This window comes from Balearica regulorum, chromosome 26 (genome assembly GCF_011004875.1).
Source record: "Balearica regulorum gibbericeps isolate bBalReg1 chromosome 26, bBalReg1.pri, whole genome shotgun sequence".
In the NCBI taxonomy this organism is placed as follows: domain Eukaryota; kingdom Metazoa; phylum Chordata; class Aves; order Gruiformes; family Gruidae; genus Balearica; species Balearica regulorum.
In genome coordinates, this window is record NC_046209.1 from 5,550,813 (window position 1) to 5,573,748 (window position 22,936).

A 22,936-nucleotide genomic window follows, 5' to 3' on the forward strand; every position below is an offset into this window, starting at 1 on the left:
AGTGCTAGAAACGGTATCAGAAGGGAAAGACACAGAGATAAATGTTTGCTGGAAGGAGAGCGGAGCAAGAGAATGAGAGTGCCAAGGAAAATGAGGGCTGGTAACCAGGAAGGTTGAGAGGGGGATATGAACAGTCCCTCCAGCCCAAAGGCACTGGGTGGGATGAGAAGCCCATCCTCACTGACAGATCTTCATCGCACACATCAGGGCAGGACAGCCTCGTCTCCGGATGTTGCGGGGACGGCGTGCTCAACGCAAACAAGCCTAATGAAAAGCCAGAGCTGCTCTGGCTAACCCTAGCATTTCCAGTTAGTCATCGGCAACGCTGACTTGAGAGACACCCCACCTGTCTGCTTGTAAAATCCGTGTTCCGCACAGCTCCCTCCGACGGGACAAGTCACACAACAGCCTGAGCTCTCATCGGGGCAGCAGCACCGCGTAGCGCAGAGGCGTCACCCCACGTTTAGGTGGGCACCATTTCTGTGGGTACTAACAGTGCAGGCAATTACCCAGATAAGCGAGAAGTCTCAGCCGAAGGCCATCGCACGGCTTTTTGGTTTTTATCTCCCCATCAGATAGAGAACACGCTCATAGGACAAGAGCAAATGTTTGAGACCATGAGAAAAGTACCTCCAGCGTCACAATCAACTTCCCGTACACGAGCCACAGGCTCGTCCTTCAGACAAATCCCACAAACAAGCAGGTTTGGCCTCTGTTAAGTGTCCCAAGAAAACTGGTTTAAGTGAAATACAGAGATTTATAGGTCCCAGTTTAAGAAAAGTCAATCAATCACAAACTCTAAGCTTATGCCACAGAGGAAGACAGCTGGTGCTCCAGCACACAACTGCAGCAAGTTCTTCAGTTTTGCTGTGACACTGAAGTCATTCTCTTGGGAAATCTCTGTAACAAGCTCTACAAGACAGCACGCTCCCTTGTCAGGCCACACAGTGCTCCGAAGGTCAAAAAAAAATGCATTAGAACAAGAGCCAGTAGCTCTCCAAAAGAGGAGAAAAAAACAGGCATGGGAACCTTCTTGGAAAGAAATCTTTTCCTAATAATTACTTATACCCCTGGAAATGAGGTCTGATGAACAGGTATAAAAACCTGCTGCTCCAAACCTCCAGGCCTACAGCATCCTTCGCCCCGGTTACGTTTGTACAGCACAGCCCGGCTTCTCCTGGCAGGGCTGGGAGAGGGAGGGGGGGGATGGAGGGAAGGGGGGGATGGAGGGAAGGGGGGGATGGAGGGAAGCCGGCCCACTCCCGTCCCCGCAGAAGGGGCCGCAGCTCTGCCTTCAGCGGGCGGCGGGGCACCGCAAGGCCAGCTAGCTCACGGCCCGGCTCGGGACACCGCGCTGGAGACGGGCGCTCGATAAAAAAAGCCCGGGGCTCGCACGGCTGCCCGGGGCCGGCGCCAGCTGCTCCCGCGGCCAGGTCGGCCATCCGCCCCGAGATCCCGCGGCGCAGCGCGTCCCCGGGGCGCGGCTCCGGCACCCGAGCGCAGGCGGCGGGACGCTGCCAGACACCGGGGGCGCTGAGGACAACCCCCGCGGCGGGGACCGGCCCGTCGGGGCTCTCGGACCCCCATCTCCCCCCGCCCCCACCCACCCCGGGGTAACCAGACCGCGGCCCGGCCGCCTCGGCCCGCCCGGGACGCCGCAGCCCCGCACCAGAGGACGGCCCGGGCAGGCCACGGCCCCCGGCCGGGAGCGGAGCGCTGGGTCAGGCCGGGCCGGCCGCTGCCCCCGGTGCCCGCAGGTGCCGCCCCGCCCCGCCCGGTACCTGCGGTCCCGGCGCCCGCGGCCCCTCAGCGCGGCGCGCGCCGCCCCATCACCGGCTCCTGCGGCCGCCGGGCACCGCCCACCGCGACCGCCCGCCCTCGCAGCGGGTACCGCCGTCACCCGCCAATCCCCGCGCCGCACTGTGCTGACGCCAGCGCCAACCCATCCAATGGGCCGCGCGGAACCCGACCGGCGTCTCAACGCGACCCCGCTGGCAACAGCCGCTGGCCAATAGCGATCCCGGCAAGGCGGCCGCGCCCCGCCCCTCCCCGGCCAAGGGCACGCGCGCCCCGCCCCAGCCCGGCCACGCCCCCCCGGGAGAGGCCCCGCCCACCCCCGCGCCCCCGGACACGCACCTCGAGCAGCCGCAGCCCCGGAGCGGCGGAGCCCCGGGTGTCCCCGGTGCCGTGTGCTGGCTGCCCCGGAGCGGAGGGGCCCCGGGTGTCCCCGGTGCCGTGTGCTGGCCGCCCCGGAGCGGAGGTGTCCCCGGTGCCGTGTGCTGGCCGCCCCGGAGCGGAGGAGCCCCGGGTGTCCCCGGTGCCCTGTGCTGGCCGCCCCGGAGCGGAGGAGCCCCGGGTGTCCCCGGTGCCCTGTGCTGGCCGCCCCGGAGCGGAGGTGTCCCCGGTGCCGTGTGCTGGCTGCCCCGGAGCGGAGGAGCCCCGGGTGTCCCCGGTGCCGTGTGCTGGCCGCCCCGGAGCCCCGGGTGTCCCCGGTGCCGTGTGCCGGCCGCCCCGGAGCAGAGGAGCCCCGGGTGCCCGCCGGTAGTGCTGGCTGCCCCGGAGCAGGCGAGGGGCTCGCTGCCAGGCCGGGGGGGGGGGCAGCAGGACGACCCCCCCCGGGGCGGCGGGCAGAGCCCTCTCCGGAGCTCCCGGGGCGGTGGGTACCGAGGGCGACTGAGTCCCGGCCCGCGGCCCCCACCCGGTCCCAGGTCCAAGATGACCTTCCCCCCATCTGCTCGAACAGAATTAGACACACGGTACGGTTTGGCAATCTTTATATCCACAATACATCATAACCATGCACCACGATCAAGTGATGTGTATATTTACAAAGTGAATCGCACTTCACACGGGAGCCAGGCAGAAAAGTGAAAGGAACCTCTCTTCTGGGTTGGACAAAGGTCCGGCGCTAACGACAGCCTGCGAAGCCTGACGGACAACGCTGCCGTGCACGATCTGACCAGCCTGAAGTACGAATGACTGTTGTTTATTGGGAGAGCGCAGCCCTGGCGATGCTCATTTCGTGGCACCGTGCCATTAATCACCACGCTGTATCACCGATTCAGACTCTGCAAGTCAAGAGAATCCAACCTCAGCCCTGAATCACTGTATTTTACTTGAAGGACAGCTCGTCTTCACCTCCAAGTGCTTCGGTTTTCTTATTTGAAATTCAGGCCCCTACCTTTAATACCGGTTTTCCTAGTTCTTGATGAAGGAAACGGCCTCCGTAAGTGACTGAGTCACTTCAGTAGGATTTTTTTTTTTTTTTTTTTTTTTTTTTGCTTCTACACAGTCCAGAACCTCTAAGCAAGTTCCTCCTTCATGCTTGGAAGGGAAACGATCACCAAGCACAGGTAAGACCCAGCCATTAACGGCCCACAAACAGATCACATCCACAACTTCTGGATCAGTACAGCACGGGGGAATCATTCCCCTCGGGAAGCAAAACACACCTACTGTCCCTATTTCCAAGCGGCTTTCGGTAAACGACCTGCTCAAATAAAAGGCACAGACCGATCCTCACCATCCTGGCACGTCCAGCTGAGCGCGCTCTCCTGCTCGCACAAGAACACCCCGTTACCAGCCTTTCCGCGTCCTGTGGGGTCCCTACAAGTGATCTAACAGGGCAGCACCCAGCGGGGGGATCTCTGGGAGGCACCAATCTTCCTACTGCTTCCAACCTGCCAGGAGTGCTGAGAAGCAATCGCAGGGGGAAGGAGGGATCACGGTGCCTTTTCCTTCTACCAAATCTTGGCGGTCTCCTCAGCAGACACAAAAATCTTTTTAACAAAGCAGCGAGCAGTCACTCATCAACTGGATTTTCACATTTATACAAAACTTTAAAACTTTCCTATGAATTAAACTTTCTTGTCCTGTGCAGGCTACAGACAAAGTCTCGGTGGAGATCCCGGAACCACTCACCTACTCCGTAAGCATCTGACTGAACAGGAAGAAGTTAGATTCAGGCGGTCTACCCAATGAATTTCTTTTACCAATCACCTGTTTGTGTGCTCAGCCAAATCAATTTTATATGTGAATTTTGGGCCCTTACTCTTCTGATAATTAACAGGGTAATTAGCAGAAAAGACTCCTGTCTAATTCTGCATTGGAAGACCTGTTCTAACTATCAGCAGGAGCCTTCAACAGAGATTTACATCACTGACACTGGGTGGGAAGCACTCGGCACTTTTTAGTGTTATTTTTCAATAGTTAAATAAAAGTCATCCTCAACATCCAAGTGAGGCAAGTATAGCGCATGTTCCTTCTTTCACAGGCAGCTTTCCTGTCGTCACGAGTTTTACATAAGCCAAATTCTACCCTCAAACCTCTTCCGGCAGATGGAAGAGAGCTGGAACCTTTTCTATTTTCCTGACAGTACCACCGAGGGACACAGAGCCAGCGAAGCTGCAGTATGAAGCAGTCCAGGTGACGTTACATTTAACCGCTATTTTCACATCAGGAAAGCACGGTGAAGGGGTCTGGCCTACTGGGGAGCTTTGAATGTCAGACAGCTCTTCAATAGTTCGAGCTTCCTCAGGGTTCCTCCAAGTCTTCCCCTCTGCAATTTCAGTAACCATCACCAACAGGGGGTTGGGTGGTAACTGTAGTTCTGAGCAGCGCACAATGCTTTCAGCGAGACACCGCGGTACTCAAGGGCAAAAGCACTTTCCTGTCTACGCACACGAAGATGGTTTTACCAGGCAGAACTGCTCCACTTGTCCTTTTTCTATCGGCACCGATGGCTCTGTGCTTGGTCTCGGCAAGAGCGTCTCAAACCCACCAAAGGGCTGCGTCTCTAACCGCCTGGAGAGCGGCACAGCGATCTGGGAAAGAGCCGATACCTACTCCAATAAACTGAGCGACCACAGCAGACAGAGCCACAGCAGAGCTTACGGCGCTCACACGAGCTATGTGCGTGCACGCGTGTGCTTCCCACCGCTCGGGTGTACCGAACGGTCCTGCAGCAAAGGACAGCAGGCCTTTCCACGTCACACAACGGATCTCAAAAACAACCCAACTCCCGGCAGCGACAGCACAGGTCCGAGACCCACCTGCTCTGAGGGGGCTTTGGTCAATGCACAATGAAGTTGTATAAAATCTCTTCAATACCCATATAATTTAACAACACTAAAGCCCTAGACGTGAACCTTTTGTTGGGACTCTGAGGCAAAACTTAGCCTTCCACAAAGTCAAAGACAAAATATCTGTTAAGAGACAAGGAAGTGACTAAACTGCTTCTCAACTTCTTATACCAGGCCAGAGCGATTCTGGAAACTCCATGCTAAGAACAGGATTTGTGCCATAAACACATTAACACATCACCCTGAACTAATAAGCCTTAACAGCATGATTCTTCCTCATGCTATTCAACTCATAAAGTTTTCTTCAAAAATTAAGGAGCCCGGCTCCACTAGTGTCCACCTGTTCTTGAACGAAATATTTTCAATACCTCAGAATTTTCCACTCTCTCTGATGGTGTGCTCATCTGCCAGCCTTCTAAATACTGACTGCACATCACATTCTGGTCTAGGATCGCCAAAGAGGAGATGTCTCCACTTCCCACGGGCTGCACCTTCTCTCAACAGGATGCCATCAAAGTAAATACCAAGTGCTGAAAGTGCTTTCCAAACTGGGACACCCTTGGGACAGAACACTGCGATGCCTAAAGAGGAATTCATACTGTCATTCAACGGGATTAGGCTACAAGCATGCACCCCTTCACCTCGAAGGTATCCTCTAAAAGCTGAGCAGTGGAAGTGCTAGGTACCACGTGCACCCTTTGCTGTGAACTACAGCCCTCCAGGTGTATACAGTACAAAATTAAAGGCATTGGTCTGGAAATCTTATAAAAGAAAAGCCATCAGAGTTAACCGCCCTTAATTTTATTACATAACCAGACAGAACAGTTGAGACTGGAATGTCAGATTTCCCCTTCAAGCACAATTCACAGTTTCATATTTGCTTTGTATCAGAAAAGAAAAATCAACTCACTAATACGCAGGTAGGATTCAGAGTGAGGTACAGTCTCACAATACAGAGCAAAAATTCACTGCAAATTGCTTCACTAGCCTTCAGAGAGCAGCAGATGGTCTCCAACTCCTCCTTTAGACAGTTTCACCCAGTATTTGCCTCATCATAACATTCAGTGTATACCAGAGGGGATGCAAGTGTGTAACAGCTAGTGAATGATGAAAAGCCATCATCATAGAGGATTTTCACAAGCTAGCAAGAGACTGACTACACAAAGTTGTGATAACATTCTTCCCATTCAGCAAAACAAAGTATTATAGTAGTTAGCCCTGCTGATGACAAATCTGTTACATCAGGTGAAGTACAATCATTTGAGAATTACAGTCTGCAATTCAGTAAAACTGAATAAGAGGAAAACAACAGGTTAGTAGCTATTATCTGAAGCCTTCATATTATGCATTTTAGTAGAGGTCAAGAAGATTATGCACAAGGTCAATAGTGAAAGATCATGAAGAGAAAGTTCAAGATGCTATGGTTCTGCAGAAGTTTTACAAAATGTATAAAGTATTGTGTTTCTCTACAACAACCAAAACCCTTACAAGTGCAGGTATATACATGACATGAAAATATTGCTTCACTCACTCAAACAGGGGTAGGAGAGATCTAGAGAAAAAGCAGCATGCAAAAAAATCCTGGAACTATAGCAGATCCTGCTTTCAGACACTGATCTACAGTACAAAATAAGCCTACTTGTACAGGTTGCAAAAGGTTTCTGAAATCAATACGCTGGCACTTACTGTACAATAATGTTAACTGATTAACATAAGCCATGAATAAATATTAGGCCACTTCACAAAGCCTGCACAAGCAGCACAGGCGTTCATGGTGGCAGAGAAAGCAATGCAGACATACTTCATTGTTCCCAAATAAAACAAGAATAGAGAAAGATTTCCCAAGCAGGAAACAGTAAACTACACAGCCAGACTAACTGTATTAGGGGTAGTTACATAATAAGTAATGTTATTTTCAACAGCTTTATGTGTGTGCAGCCACTAAAAACCTCACTGTGAGACTTTATCAGGACAGAAAAAAGAGCATTTGGTAGGATAGCTATTTTCTTTTAATTTCTCCCCCATGTTTAGAGAAACGCAAGAAAAATCTGACTATGGGAGGAAAAAACCTTGTCACCTAAATTAGTTATTTCTTCAACTGTTATAGTCAAGTCACCATGGTTGCTCTCACAGGAAAAAAAAAAAAAAACAAACAACAAAAAACCCCCAAAACCAAACACAAACAAAATCATTTGAGGAGAGTGTTTCATGGGATAATATCCAGCAGCAGATGTTCCAACACAAACATGTCTATCAGATCAGTGCCTACATTTCAAGCCCAAAAGTCACCACACTGAAGGGGATTTCAGAGGCAGGAGAATGTTAGCCCTACAATTAAAGCTCTAAGATGAAAGGGGGGACTTGGGAACGGGGTAAAGGAGGGAAGAGGGAGTCACTGAATCACAGGAAGTAAGAAGTGCACACAAGTTTCTAAATGAAGCACAGACGAAGTGAGGGGCACAAGAGTCATCTACAGGAGGTCACAGGTTCTGACAGCACTGGAGTTTGTTGGATTTCTGTCCATCGGTGGTTGGTGGGACACTGATGTCAACTACGTTGTTGCCAGGAGACTCATCGTGTGCAGACCGATCTGCAATCTGCTTCTGCGAAACAATGCGGTAGATTTCTGAAATGAGAACAGACTTGTTAAATCCCAGAACGGCATTGCCTCCAACGGAGCACTTGCACGTGTCCAAGCAAGCTGTCAGAGAAGATGCTAGAATGCAAGAATGAGAAGATTTTAACTTGAGAGCTGTGAAAGGGAATCTAGTCTGACCAGCTGCGGCATGTAACATCTGGCTGGCTTTCCATCTCTGTAATGGATACGCCAGCTCTGTCTGGAAAAGTTATTAAGACAAGATTCCTTACAGTCTTCCACAACAGTGCTTCCCATTGTGTTCTTTTTCAATGACTCCATGAACACAGGTATTATTAAAAGGCTTTTTAAATGAGAAAGGAGCAGGAATGCTCATTTCTAAAATAAGGAATGATTTTTGATTTTAAAAATGGGGAACATAATCTAGAAACACCAATCAACAGGATGCTTGCAAAACATCACTGCGCAGCAGCAATGACGGTATCTATTTCACACTTTAGCTTCTGGCAAGCTGCTTCTACCAAAAGACAAAAATTCCTACTCTTCTCTGTAACAAATCAGTTTTCCCACCTATGACAGTAAAAAGCCATATGGTTACATAAAGCCCCATATTGATCTGAAAATGCTTTTCCTGAGAGAATTAATTTATTTGACTCAAATTAATTTATGCCTGAAAGCACACAGATCCACAAAGCTGTAACCGCTGAGGAGAGACTGCCGAGTTAAAAGCTTTCAGAAACAAACCATTGCAACTGCATAGTTAGCAGAAATAATTTAAGTTGAAAGGTTTTTAAATTACTTATTTCACTGACTATAAGCCCTTGTTCCAACTTCCCTCCATTGTGAGACAGGAAAAGGGCAAGTACCTCCCTGGAAGTCTGCGGTAAATATTATGGTCACATTGGTACAGCCACAGCCTCAAAACAGCAACACCCAAAGTCTTTAGTAAGGATTAAAAATCATGGGGGACTATGTGGGTTTTGTTTATGTATTTATTTGTTTTAAAAAAGAAGGTGCACATATTCACATTGTTTAAAATGGAAACGTTTAACCCAAGACTGATCTTGTTGCCTCTCGCTGGGGGGTGTCAGTTTTAGTGATCCCTCAAACTGGTGGCCAGTAAGGAAACTCCTGTCCTGCTGCTCCCACCCTCCTCCAAGTCCCCCACAGTTGCTCCCAACTCACTGCTCTACACAGCACGTTTTCCCTGGTTTCTTTCCCTCCCTTAGAAGGAAGATTCTCCCCTGAGTAATCACTTTAGGAATAGCCTTTTCGGGACTACTCAGTCTTACTAGTCACATCCCCACTGTACCTGAACTGGACAATCTCAACACTTTCGGGAGCCCAGGATGGTGCTAAGAGATAGTGTTTGGAGTTCAGTTTATCCAGCCTTGACCTCACCTTGAGTTCTGGCTCCCTGAGTATCTTACTTGCTACAGCACCGTATTGGGGCTCTCCTAGAGCAGCCTTAGGCCGTCCTCTCTACCCAGGGTCAGTCTCAGGACAACACTGCAAGGGAAGACAGGGTGGATGGCAACTGCTGAGCTACGCTCAAGAGCACCAAAACCATGGATACCATCTCAAAAGCACCAGGCAAGTCACCTCAGATCCAGCCAAGTGTCACAGATAAGCAGCGAACCTGCTGTAAGGCTGCCCTGCACAAGAGTGCCAGCTCAGGCACCAGGCAGTCTTCTCTACAGCAATACTCTCCAGTGGCTTCACCAGTAGCTCTAATAACCCAAATCTTGCTGGGCAGCAAATATAACCCATTCCTAGTCTGTCAGGCTTTTTACTTCTAGGAGCAGCTTGGCTATCCTTTCTCTCCTGCCTCTCCCTTCTTGGTTATCTTCCTCTAAATACAACACATTTCTGGTACCAGCAGAGCTGGCCGGCACCAGATCTAGCGATCCCAACACTTCCCACTGCACACCTCTGCAAAAGAAAGCTAAAAGAGCCTGCCTTACAGAATTCACTGTATTAAAACTCAGCTTTTTTCCTAGTAATAGGCTCTCATTCGTATATAATCAAGAAACAATAATACAGAGCCAATTCTTTGGTCAGCATCCAATAAGCAATGTACACCAGACGCTTCCTGATCATCAAGTAGAACCACAACAAATGCTCATTCTCATTCAACTGAGATCAGTATCTGGTCACAATAAAGCTCAGAAAATGCTTGAGATGTTGTGGGACATGTAAATCAGGCACAACTCCCCAAAACAGTGTACAGCACTGAGACTACAGAGACAGTTTATCAGTCTAGAATTCAGCTAGGGTAAGCAACAGTCAGGAATCGGACCTTGCCAAATCTTCATGTTCATGGTACGGATCTTAAAAAGCTTTCCAAGAGACAGAACAAACACACTGACAAATTATATGGCGTTCTCCTCTCTTTAGGACAAGATTCAGATCTCGCTGGGCAGTCAGAGGTAGAACAGTAATCCAATACCTGTTTGATAGCCCTCTTCCTATTTAGATAGGATTTTTAAGGGTTCTTTGCCAATTACCGATTACTTCATTTAAGGAGTGGAAGACTACGCTTTGAAACATCCGCAGGTAACTTCTCTGACGCCTCAAATAGTATTTTGAGATACGACTACTGCAGAACTCAGAATGGAAGGCAGAGTGTCTGAAAGCATAGATGCTCAAGTTTATTGGTGTTTGTTAGCTCCAATTCAGCAGCCCTGCAGGCTCATGCTGGTTTCCTTCAGACACCCTTGTGTGTGACAGCACCGTGCTTCCCAGGACTCTGCTTCCAAGGATTAACTCAGGCAGAGAGCGACCCAAGGGCAGAGCCACCTCAGACTGGTGCCAGAATAATACATCCTCTGGAACACAGAGTGCTAAAGCATACAGCGCTGACACGCTCATACAAACTAAAGTCTAACTAAAAATTAAAGTAAGATTAGGCCAAACCCCAAGTTTGGGAAAAGTCACTCACTCCAGCTGAAGTAACAACACAGAGATGAACAGCGCTTATTTTAAGCATCTCTCTTGCACTTCTACATATCCTCACCACTTCAACCCTGTCCTTCTTCCTTCTCCTACATCATGACCATCCAACTCACTTCTTGACCAACCTCACTTTGAAGGAAATCAGCAAGGACCCCATGTGCTGCATTCAGCCCAGAACAGATCTGCACTCTTCCAGAGGCAAAATGAGCGCTTTGGCTCAAATTTCTGACACACCAGCTGGAAATCCCTGTGAGCCTACTGACAGGAGTGTTCTGGCCATGGCTTAGCACAGCAAGGAGGACTTGCTGGTGTACCTACGGTAATAAAGATTTACTGCTGAATCCTAGGCCTCACGTGCAGTAGGGTGGTCCCTTACTCCAGGGCCAAGAAAATACATGCACGCAAGAGCTCCATCTTAAGGAATGGAAATTCTCACCTCCAGTGTGAAAGAGGGAAAAAAGCAAGTACTGGAGTACTACTACTTGGAATACCTCTGATACCACACGCAGTGGACCACTATGAGCCACACAGCATTCCTACACATACAGCATGTCTGAAGCTGCAACTGGACACTGTGCACTCAGTAGCCACATCTACAGCAGTTGCACACGCTGAGGAACATTCTTGGGCAGTGGAAATTATAAGCCTGGACCTCACTTTGGCCTGTGACCACTATCATGTTCTTGGACAATTTCAGGGACTCTTCAGAGACATTCCCAGAAGGCAGCCTGCATGCAGCTCTTCTGGTGGTACAGTCACCTGCAACTCTTGCCATCAGCTGAGAATAAGAGTTCAGTAGTCTGGACAAAAATATTACGTACCAGTCCGCTTTGGTGGAAGAGAACACACGGGAACATTTAACTTCCTGGCGTGACTGTGGCTTCACTGCCTAGATTTCGTGCAGGCACAGAACTACTAGTGCTTTTACAACAGTGCTACTGCAATAGCTTGAATTTATGGAACATCAGGAGACCAGAAACCTCCAGATTCTTGGGCAGAAAGGTATGTGTGGGGTGGGAGGCAGAACACAAAGGTACGATTAGAAGGCTTGCAAACAAACCATCATTCCCAAAACATTCTAGCTAACTGCAAAACATGCCCACGAAGAAGATCCACTACCTCAGGAGGTCCTCTGAATCCACAACAAACCATACCTGTAAGGATGTTCTTGAAGGCTTCTTCTACATTTGTTGAATCCAGAGCGGAAGTTTCAATAAAAGATAAGTTATTTTTTTCTGTAATAAATAACAAGTGGTTCAGTTAAAAACTTTTAACAGCACTTTACTTCACCTTTACTTTGAGGTTTTCACCCTTATTTTTAGGCCAAATTAGCCAGGGTACAGTCTTCGCCCCCCCATTACACTAGGAACAACTTGGCACACCATTTATTTAGCTGCTAGCATTTCAGCAGCATCACCTTGACCACTGCCTTTCCATAGCGTGAGAGCGTTTTCCTCACTGCAGCCCTTGTTCAGTCAAGCAATACATTTCCCCCCAGCCTTGCACAATATTGTTCTCATTGGCTACAGATCACTCCTCGAAGTGTCTTGATTAAGAGCACAGGCAAAAGCATGTTGGCTGCAATAGGAGTCACAATTCTCTGCAACTCCAAGAAGATAAACAGACCTACACTTTCCTCATCAGACCCCACCTCCAAATTACAATAAAACCCCTAGTAACACAGTCTATTTTCTTCTTCTTTCCTCTTACAATAGATACATTTTTTTAATGATAAAAAAGGGATTGTGATTAACACCCAAACATCACATCTAGAATGGTACTGCACCACCTGTCTAGACACAGGCAAATTTCAGTCACAGATTAAATGGCAACACCTGTACCATCACTAGCTATTTAAAACAGCCTTAGTAGGAAGCTAGGGGCAAAAAATAAGATGTTGAACCAAGCGACCAAAGTAGTGCACTAAGGTGCCTACTAACTTGCTTTGCTTCTCTTATATAGACTTCACTTCTCATTCATCTGAAAATGTAAAGCGGTTTTCCTAACCACAAGGTACTTGCTTACTAGCAAAATTCAAAACACATGTTTAAGCAAGCCCTAGTGATATTCCTAGAAGGACTTTAAAGGCTATACACTAAAATTCCACCTCCAAGCTTGACAGCCGCACAAAAGTAAGCTGAATGTCCCTATAGGGCACAAAAGGGTATCGGAGCAGCACTCTGCAAGATAAGAAACAGAGAAGTAACGCAGTAGTGGCAGCTCACAAAACCCACTTGATTTCTCCCAACAATTGATAATCTCTGAGTCTGATGATCACTGCATTTAAATGAAACTAGATGGCACTACTATACGCATCAGTGCTCTGGAGCAGAAACTCCACCATCAAAGAGCAGGTTCAGTATTCATTTGCAGCTGTCCGCATTGACATGTACTCAGTAGAACCAGGCCTCCAAGAAGGAAGGAAAGACATTTTGTATTGTGATATTTATATTGTGATATTTTCTCTTCTAAATGTTGCTTACTGTTTCTAGCCTTGCTAGAGGAAGTGTTTAATCTTCAGCTATCAGGCAGCTCAAGGACAGCGTTTCAAAAACATGTACTGTCACTAGATTTAAAAAAAAAACAAAAAACAAAAGAACCCAACCACACACGCTATTTAATAAGCCAAGACATTTTCATTTAAAAAAAAATAATCTTAAATGCCTTTTCTAGGGTCAAAAATAAAACTTGAGGTGAAAGTTCAGTCCTTGACAACAACAGGGTGATTACAGCTTGCACCAACATCGTCAAGTTCAGAAAGCGACTACAAACCTGCAAAAGCCCGGGCCTCGTCGGTGGGCACAGCTCTCAGGTGGCGCAGGTCGCTCTTGTTACCCACCAGCATGATGACAATATTGTTGTCTGCGTGATCTCTAAGCTCCTTTAGCCAACGCTCCACATTCTCATAGGTGAGATGTTTGGCAATGTCATAGACAAGAAGAGCCCCAACAGCACCGCGGTAGTATCTGAAACCATAAGGCACATTCTTTTACAGAGAGCTCTGAGTTAACACCTACAAACCTGGTATCTGGCTCTTCTATACTGATTACTACTAAAAATTGAAAAACATTCCCTCTCGCTTTGGAAGAGGCTGTGGGGTTTTTTTCGTTTGTTTTTTTTGTTGTTTGGGTTTGGGGTGGGTTTTTTTGTTTTTGGGGTTTGTGGTTTTTTTGTTTTTTTTTTTTACACAGATGGGGATTTTTTAAGCCTAAAACTAAGCTCCAAATGCTGGGTTTTTAATGGCATCCCTAAAAAAATCCAATGTATGTAACAAAATCCTGAGGAGACTGCAGAAGCCATGACATTTTTAATCTGCTAAAACAGTATGCAACAAAACTCACAACGTGTTTCAGAAGCGGTACTGCTAGAAGGTTTTGGTGAAGCTATGACTTATCCTTCTACTAGGAAAACAGTCCTTCACAAAATGTCTGCACTTCTTGCCGATCTTTCAGATACCTCCTGTCCCTCTTAAAAATTGAAGAGGGGGACTCTGGGCTATACCGACACTTATCCACAAGCCTGTAATCCAAGCACGGAGTTTGCTCCGTCAGTCCAGGCTTGGGCCCGTTTCAACTCAAGCCAAGGGCTCAGGACAGCACAAGCCAATCTGTATCAGCAATCCTATAGCATCCATATCTCTCTCCCGCACAACCCTACCATTTCTCCTCCGCTCGGCCAGCGCCTGTCCAACACATTGTTGAACCGATTCAGGGCACCAAGTCAGCAGAAAACATTCACTTTTCACTGCTGGTTGGCGTTCCGCTGGCTTAGCAAGCTGAACTGGCCTAGCGATGTGTCAAGCGAGAGCTCGTGCCAGCAGAGAGGAGAGGCAGGATCACAGGACTACAGCTCACCGATTCTCATCGGCCAAGTCTGTTGTTGAGCCAGACTCAGCCAGCAGTTTTTCTGCTAAGCTTTCACAGCAGTAATAACAATTTAAGGGTCACCAAAAAAATTCTGAAAAAAACACTAACAATATGGAAAAGATGCAATTTGAAATCGCCACTGACATCTGCTTCTGTATTACTTTGGTTTTGCATTCCTTCCCTATAGATTATTCCCTATGGGCTCCATGCTCTTCTACGTTTCTCCCAGCTATTGTGCATTACCCTGTTTCACCTCAACGAAAAAAGTTCCCCTTACCTTGTGATAATGCAAATGGCTCAATCTGTGTGTGATTCAGAAATAAGTTTGTACCCTTAAAACTGATGCACATCTGTAACACTAAAAAATTTCAACTTCTTAAGACACCGTCTGGATTAACAAGGTACCGTACATAAAAGCTTCTCAACACCACTGTGCTAAATAGGGATGTGCCTAATGCTGCAGAGTCAGCATTATCACAGTTGCCTTCCTACTTACTGGTTATTCAGCGTGCACTCTTGGACCTAATTTTCAGAGCTGTGACTAATTCAAAGTCATTGAGATTTCAAGGCAGTTTGTGGCTGCAGATTGTCCCAAAAACACCAATGTCAAGATTGAGGGGGCAACGAAGACCAGAAGCCACTGGCATTACGGTAAGCTACGATGCCTAGACCAAAACTTGATGCCAAACAGCGTCCAGCTTCCATCAGAAACGATATTCATTGCACATGATGAGGATAGCACCTCCAGGGCAGGTAAAAAACCCAAACCGCAAGACTCAAACAGAATTTCCCAGACTTTTGATTTAAGCTGTCTTTTTTTCTATAATAGCATCATTAGAGTCTAAAAATTACTTTTGTTATATTAATCAAGGAACACAAAAGTATTTGCTATCTTATGGCTTGGATCTACACTGACGTCTGTTGTGATGGTTTCGTCACGTGTCCCAAATAGGTTTCATTAATTCTCTAACCCATAAATTGATCTGTACCATCTCTGCTGGACTTCAACTGTTAGCCTGAGCAAAGACATAGTACTCACGCTGAGGTAATGGCACGGTATCGTTCCTGTCCTGCAGTATCCCAGATCTGCGCTTTTATCGTCTTCCCATCCACCTGGATGCTCCTGGTAGCAAATTCCACCCCAATGGTGCTCTTACTCTCCAGATTGAACTCATTGCGTGTGAAACGTGACAGAAGATTACTCTTCCCAACTCCAGAGTCTCCAATCAACACAACTGTAAGAAAAGACATTATTTTCAAAATGAATTCTTCATACCAGCACCTAGGTAGTGCAGTGGTGCTACCTGGCTGCTACGTTGCCTTGCAGGCAGGACCCAGAGGAGTTGCACAGCCAGATAAACACAGGAGACAGTTATGCTGACAACACCTCAGACCTTACTACTCGCGGCTTGCTTCCCCAGCCCCGAAACAGCCCCAAGCCTTTTTGTTTCTAGCAGCTGCTCAGTTCCTCCGAGATGGAAATGAGAAATTGCTACAGCAACCAAACATTGCTCTGGAGGCCCCAAGCACCACCAGTAATTAGAGGGAACTAGACGTCCCTTGCATCCTCAACCTTTTGCAGAGGAAGGCTGCAACCCACGTTTCAAGAAACACTACAGTCAAGAACATGGCAACAGGCTGTCTGCCTGACAAAAGCCTGTGTACAGTATAAGCCTACTCTATTTTTATTAAAAAACCCCAAAACACAGTGAGTAAACAATTATTTGCAGTCCCTGTTGGGGTCATACAGGGTGGTATTTTATTTCAATAATTTAATTCATAATTATGTTCACCACAAAAAGAAGAAGATAGGAGACATTTGATATTACAAACAAGAAACAAAGCAAAGCAGAACTTCACCCAGCAAAACGAGTTCTAGTAGACTGCAGGAGAAGATGAGCTAAAAATCTGCCTCCACACAGCGTTGCCATGCTAACAGAAAAACGTTAGTGCAGAGAGATCCTCAGCACAGAAACCCCAGCTTTCCTGAAAGGAGCTGTGAAAACAAAAGGTACATCTTGTAGTAGGAGTTTCCCTCTACTCTGAGGCTGAAGCTCTCCACCGACGCCGAGGCACTCGCGCAGGCTGCTGCTTTGCACCCAGCTGCTGGACCGGGCTCTCCACGAGACCTTCTCATCAACAACTCCGACGACAAGGTTTGCTATGCTAGGTTCTTTACTCGGCAGCTAATGCAACTACACACATTTTCTTAAATCCCTGTATTACTGACTAGAGCAAGAAATAACTAAAGGGAAACAAGACTAAAAGCAATTAAGCCATCCTCTCTTAGTCTCAGCAAATACTGTATCACGTGTGAGTCTGGTATTCAAGCTAACAGTATCCTGGCTTGAGCAGAAGGAAGAAAGGCAGTCTCAGCAAGGTTTCTTCAGCCCTGGGAACATTTCCTACTTCGGTTCAAAGTACAGATTTGTTGATCCTCCTCATTCGTACGATCTGGTTTTCCTATAGAAAAGCAGACATGGGCAGAAAACATTCTCGATCCTCCACAACAAATTACAGAATACTCCTCTCATCATACGCTTCCAGAATGAGCTCACCAGCATTCTCCCAGGACCAAGGATCGTGCTTGTCTTTTAGTGTTATTACAGCTTGGTTTCGCTCAGGCCATTGTTCCACACTGCTCCAGTTTGCGTATACCTCCCCAGCCCTGTGAACACGTTCCCAAACTTCTGCTACTCCGCTGCGACAGCTCCCGAGCTGCACGGGGAGGATTGCTGAAATGCTCCGGACTGCCCCCCAGCATTTCATCCAGCTGACAGCACAGACAGACGGACAATTGTGCTAGCACAGCTGAACAGTCAAAATACAACAGAGGCAGGAACGGGCAGCCAGCGGATCGGGGCAACGTGCCGCAAGTCCCCAGCCGGGACAGCTTCAATCAGCTCCTCAGAGCGTTCTGCCTTCCCTGCAAACAGCCTAAACCATTTTTTTTGGGTATGAGAACAGATATATAAAAAAGATTTTATTAAGAGTTCTAACTCTAGGATTTTGTTAGCTTTATTTTCCAGACAAACAGGTTTTCATCACTAATTCCAGGGGGTGTTCCAAGAACGGGCTGAAGGTCACCCATCTTGCACAGTGACCTGCTGGCTTGGAGCAGGCCGTACCCTACAGCAAAGCCCTGACCACAGCCCGAAGGAGGCAAGAACATCCACCACACAAGCTAGGCCAGCTTGGAAAAACCCTGAAACTTCCAACTCTTTCCAAAGGGAATCACCTCCTCAGGAATCTGCAGCTCGAGAAAGCACAGGCGTCTCCCTGGGTTCTAGCCGCCTCCTATCCTCTGGCATTTTAAAATTATCAGCTTTGTGCAGAAACCATGCAAATGGCTCTCAGGTCATTAACTCCATCTGTCGCAGGAAGAAAATTCAGGGGGTCCTGCACTACTTCAGCCGGTTACTCGCCTCTGCTGCAATCTGGCAACAAAGCACCAGGCTCCCCTTTACCGGGCTGCTCCACGCTCTTAGCAGAGCTTATACGAGCATTTTTGAGAAGTTACTGGATGTAGAAGTTAACAAAGGAAGGCAACCAGATCCAAACTCAGTAACTAACGTTCTCCTCTATCGCACAGTCTCCCAGCGCTTCTTGTCAATACTCAGTCTTGAGCATTAAACGAGCATTTTCACTTTCAGGAGAAAGACACAAAGATTAGAAGCCCACGTGCAGACAGAACCCACAAACTTTTATTTTCTATGGGAATCAAGCAAGAAGATGCCTTTGAGATTCTGGACTAAGTGATTATATCTTGGGAAAGTTCCTAAATTTAGGAACAGGCCACCAGATAGCATTGCCTGTTCAAATGCAGAAGTCCTGACAGAGCAGAAAGTTCCAAATCGGATCCAAGAGCCTGAATACTCCCTCAGCACATCTCACCAGAATCGATGAAGTCGCACTCCCTACACGGCCTTTCGGGCCACGCTGCAATGGAAAGACACACTGGTTTTAACGTGGAAGCGACCTGAACCAACAACCAGCACCAATCATCATCAGATGGCTGCAAGGACGTAAGCAAGCCCCGCCGAGCGCCCCGCATACATCCCGATTCGTGGCGCTGCTCCTTCGATCGTTCCCGATTTCCCTCTCCTCCGCCACGCCGCACCAGCCTGCGGGTTACCGTGCACTGAGTTACCCGGCCGTCCATGGCAAAGCACTCCGCTCTCGGTCACCATCACCACTCTGCTTCCCCTGTGGTGACACAAGGACCTACAGCCGCCCGAGCGGAGCACAACCCCACCGCCGCGGGATCCTGGTACAAAGCAAGCAGAAAACAGAACTAAAAATCCTGGGCAATACATTGTTGGTAAGAAAAATTTAAAAAGTTTACAATAGAATTTTAAATACACTAGTCTATTAATCTGGCAAAAAGAATATATTTTTTTGAACAATCAGGAAGATTAAGACTCTCTAGCAGAGACCACATAAGCAGAATTCATTATAAATATTAAGTACATAAGGCTGCCAGATATCGATGACTAATATGACACGCATTTGTTTTTAATAAGCACAGCCTTTGTTAGGCTTTAGCTCTAATCAGAGCAGCCTAAATTCTCACAAAGGTAAAAGAAAGCTCTTTTTCCTATGGGTGTTTTTTCCTTCCTTTTTCATGAGCCAGCGTACATCTGCACAACCTCAAATACAATTTTTAAAATAAACACTGATAATAGCTAATCTTCTTGAGAGGAAAATTAACATGCAGATCACATTTTAATAGGTACGAGGCTTCCAACATTTTAACAAATATTAAAAGGTCATGAATTCAACTCCGGATCCAACCCATTCAAAACGCTTCATGAAAAGTTCCTGCTTTTTAACCATCCCAGCTACAAAACTAACTGGGAACAGAGCCCTGAACCACTGGCTTTGCTCGGGTTACATCACCAAAACGCATCCACAACAAGATCCTCACAGCCTCGTTACTCTGCGCAGCTCTGCGTACAGAATTCAGCTTGTTCTCCCAAAGGTTGGCTCAGTCATTTTGTTAACAAACAACATTTTGTTGTGATCAATAAAATAGGCAGTTCTGACTGTCGGGATGCACACAGAAGAAAGGGAAATTGGGAATAAAGATAAAGAGGCGCTAGTTTTGCGGAGCAGCTTTGAATATAACCACACTCACATCCCCAGAGTGCCACCAAACCTTAAATTAGTTTTCGCCTCCTGTGTGCTAGACCCGATAAGCCAATTACGTTCGTCTCTCCTGCAGCCCCAGTGAAATGGCTGGTCCTGAAGCACAAGCTGACGGATGCCGTGAACGGGGGAGCACCAAGAACCACCAGCCAGCTACGCACAGACACCGTTGCTACAAACTCCTTGGCCATTTTCACCCCTGAACAACTGCTTTATCGGCAGTATTTCACATGAAAGGGACTAACAATAAATGGGGCTCCTTGCCTTTTAAATTTTTCATAAAGCTGATTATTATAATTTATGCTAAATGACAGAAGCTTCTATACACGCAGTTCCAGATCTTCCACTACAATAAAAAGTAAAAATTGTGACTTTAAAGCGACAGTGCATTCAACTGGAGTCATCCTAAATAATATTACAAAGTAAGGATGCTAATGTCTTAAACAAGCACAACTGTAAAAGCTAAAATCAGAGTCCACCCAAATTTCCTTTAGAAATGGGTGGTAGGGGAAATGGTCAAGCCTTAAATTTAAATAAAAATAATCCTTCCCAGATACAACTCTCCTCCACCCTTATTTCTGCCTCTGACCACCACGGGTACCTCACAGAAAAGAATTTAAAAGCTATGTATATAGCTAAGAAGGAGCTAAACCAAAAGTCAACCAAACCCTTGGATATTATTTTTTTCATTACGTCAATTACTCTTGATATTTAATTCCATTATTGCAGGGAGCAGAAGGAAGGGGAGTTGGTCCTACAGCGGAAACCTCATCCCACTTGGTTCCCTTCATATTAATCTTTTCTTGCCTAGTCCCAAAAAGTCTAGAGGGAAGGAAGGAAAAGATGAGTACATAGGGAAGGGGGGTTTTCAGTTTATTTTTTAAAATAAACCAAAAACCCCCAACATCCACACAACTACCCCTTCCCAGAGGACACAGAGAAAAGGGCATTTCTCTTCCCCATGTTTCATTAAGTGCTACGAAGTCTGCCAAGTTACTTTGCAATATCAACACAACAGCACGGTTCCTGACCAAACAGCTTTAGGTTAAGTTTCACTCGGGATAAAATTAAAAACGTATTTCAAAGCGGCGTAAGTATTTTTAAAGATGAATGCAGTTTTGCCTACCTAATTGACTATTCACAGAAAGAAAAAAAGAAGTAAAATTTTTAGGCTTTCAAGTTCCCGGCTGTTAAACCACTTGGGAATTAGACGGTGGAATGACTTCAGAAGGAAACTAGTTTAGACCCAGACAGTTTAGCATATTTTTGGAGGTTAGTCTCTGCTTTATAGGCAGAGAAGAAAAAGTTTTTCCCCTCCCTGCACGCACTGTCTTGAAGACTGTAAAACAAATACACCAAACGAGCAAATACATCCATCAAATATTTCTAACAGGTGAGTAATTGCTCTTTCCTCTCATCAACAAGCAAACGTGGAATTGCTGCTGCCCTCGTTACGGGCCAGGTCCGTACGGCGCTCCCCTACACCAAACTCCCGGGAAATCTTCACGCGTCCCACGGCCCTCCCGGACCACCCGCGCGCCCGCAGACGGCGACGTCAACCTCGCCTTTTGTAAGGGCGAGCCCCTTTGGGTGAATCTAAGGATTTCAGCCGTGCCACCACGGGAGACCAAGCGTACGTCGTCAGGTCGGGGAACGCAAAGGCGAGGGTTTTACACCCATCCCCGCCATTCCTTGGGCCTCAGAGGCAGAGTCGTGGGACGCGCTGGGAGGAAGGTCAGCCAGAGCATCCTCACGCACGCAGGACGCCGAGGACGGTAAAACCCACCCGAGGCAGCACAAGCTGAGCGGCACCAAACCCACCCAGCGGGTCTGCGTCTCCTCACACAACCCCTGCACGCAGCTGCCGGACAACCCGAAGTGTGACAAGCACGGGGACAGAAGTATTAACATAACCCCGGGCAAAGCCAAATTAACGCTGGTTAAGCTTCCTGGCTTGAGGTATTTCACGTTCACTCAGCGCCCTGCGAAGGAGTTCTCCAGCCAAGCCGAAGTTTTTTCAGCTCCACACCGGGGCCCATCTCTCTGGCGACCCACCCGAACGGCACGGCCTGGAAGCCCACCGCCCCTCCAGCCCCCGGCCCGGAGCCCCGCTCCCCCCCCCCCCCCCGGGGAACCGCAACCGCCCGGCTGCCACCGCGCAGCCCCCGCCGCGGCGGGGCGGGGAAAGGCCCGCGGGGCTCCCCCGTTCCCCCCGCGCCGCCGCCGCCGCCGCCACCCCTCCGCCGCAGCCCGGCAGCGAGCCCGGCGCCAGGCCCAGCCCGGGGGCGGCGGGTGCAGCCCGCAAGGCCGCTCCGCGCACAAAGGCCGCGGCGGCCGCCCCGGGCCCGGGGCAGCGCGGCCTGGCGGGGCCGGACCGGGCCCAGCGCCGCCGCAGACTCGCCAAGGAACGCCGCGGCCCGCGGGCGGCGGTACCTTTGAAGAGGTAGTCGTACTCGTCGTCTCGGGTGCCCATGGCGATGGCGGCGCCGACCCTCTGGCTGCCAGGCACCGACCGCGGCCCAGCCGGAGGGGGGCCGCTCCCGCCGCCGCCTATCAGCGGCCGCCAGAGCCCGCAGGAGGCGGGCGGCGCGCCAGACCCATCGACGATTCCCAATAGACAGCGGGCGCGCCTCTGAGTGGCGGGCGGCGTTGCCCAATCGAAGGAAGGCAGCTGGGAAGGGGGCGGTGCTTGAGCGCCCGAGCCCGGACCCTGCGAGACGAGGCGATGCCGGGGCCCGGTTTGGGGCGGGGCCTGGGGTGGGAGGGGCGGGGTTTGGTGGAGGGGCGGGGCCTGGGGCGGGGGGCGCGCGCGGTGGCGGGTCCGGGCAGCGCAGGCAGCAGCGGGGGGCGGAGGGGAACGGGGGGGGGGGGGGGGTGTGGGGGTGTCCCCTAAAAGCACCCCAAGCCATGCTGTGCGGCAGGCCGAGGCCATGGCACCCTGCACGCCCGTTGCTTTGCGGTTCTCTTCAGGCGGTTCCCCGGCCGGAACAGGTCCTGCCCCGCACGGCGCTCGGGCTCTCTCCTTCCTGCGCTGAACGCCAGCTGGAAAAGCTGGTCTGGCAAAAAAAACCTCCGCACGGTGACACAACTTGTTCTAGGAAAACATTTCCCCTTTTTTTTTTTTTTTTTTTTTTTTTTCCTGGCATGGCTTGAGGCAATTTCCTGAACGAATCGGCGGTGACAGCAGAAGGCCGTTTCGCCACTCGCGGAACGCGGGCGGCTGCGTTGGCTCGGAGCAGGACGCCCTTCGCCTTCTCGACGGCGGAGCTGCGGCGATTCATCCTGCGAGC

General features: G+C 48.9%; 2 protein-coding genes across 2 annotated transcripts in view; both read right to left on the reverse strand.

Moving 5' to 3' along the window:
* The window catches only part of MARCHF2 (membrane associated ring-CH-type finger 2), a 37,500-nt gene extending 35,625 nt beyond the window's left edge, over positions 1–1,875 (reverse strand). The window contains exon 1 of the mRNA XM_075776437.1: positions 1,782–1,875. The gene's annotated coding sequence lies outside the window, so the exon portion shown is untranslated. The remainder of the gene's footprint in view (positions 1–1,781) is intronic.
* Positions 1,876–2,757: 882 nt separating this feature from the next.
* On the reverse strand, positions 2,758–22,238 carry RAB11B (RAB11B, member RAS oncogene family). The gene is made up of 5 exons (XM_075736265.1): positions 22,080–22,238; positions 15,538–15,733; positions 13,405–13,598; positions 11,787–11,867; positions 2,758–7,707 (listed from the first exon to the last, which is right to left on the reverse strand). Exons 1-5 carry the CDS (start codon positions 22,117–22,119, stop codon positions 7,562–7,564), a joined length of 657 nt encoding a protein of 218 aa, XP_075592380.1. The 5' UTR covers positions 22,120–22,238; the 3' UTR covers positions 2,758–7,561.
* Positions 22,239–22,936: the final 698 nt, after the last annotated feature.

Coding starts and splice junctions, on each gene's coding strand:
- RAB11B (XM_075736265.1), bottom strand. CDS start 22,119: ATGGGCACCCGAGACGACGAGTACGACTACCTCTTCAAAG. Junction 15,734..22,079: donor GTACGACTACCTCTTCAAAG/GTACCGCCGCCC, acceptor CTTTTCTTACAG/TTGTGTTGATTGGAGACTCT. Junction 7,708..11,786: donor CTTCAAGAACATCCTTACAG/GTATGGTTTGTT, acceptor TTCTCATTTCAG/AAATCTACCGCATTGTTTCG.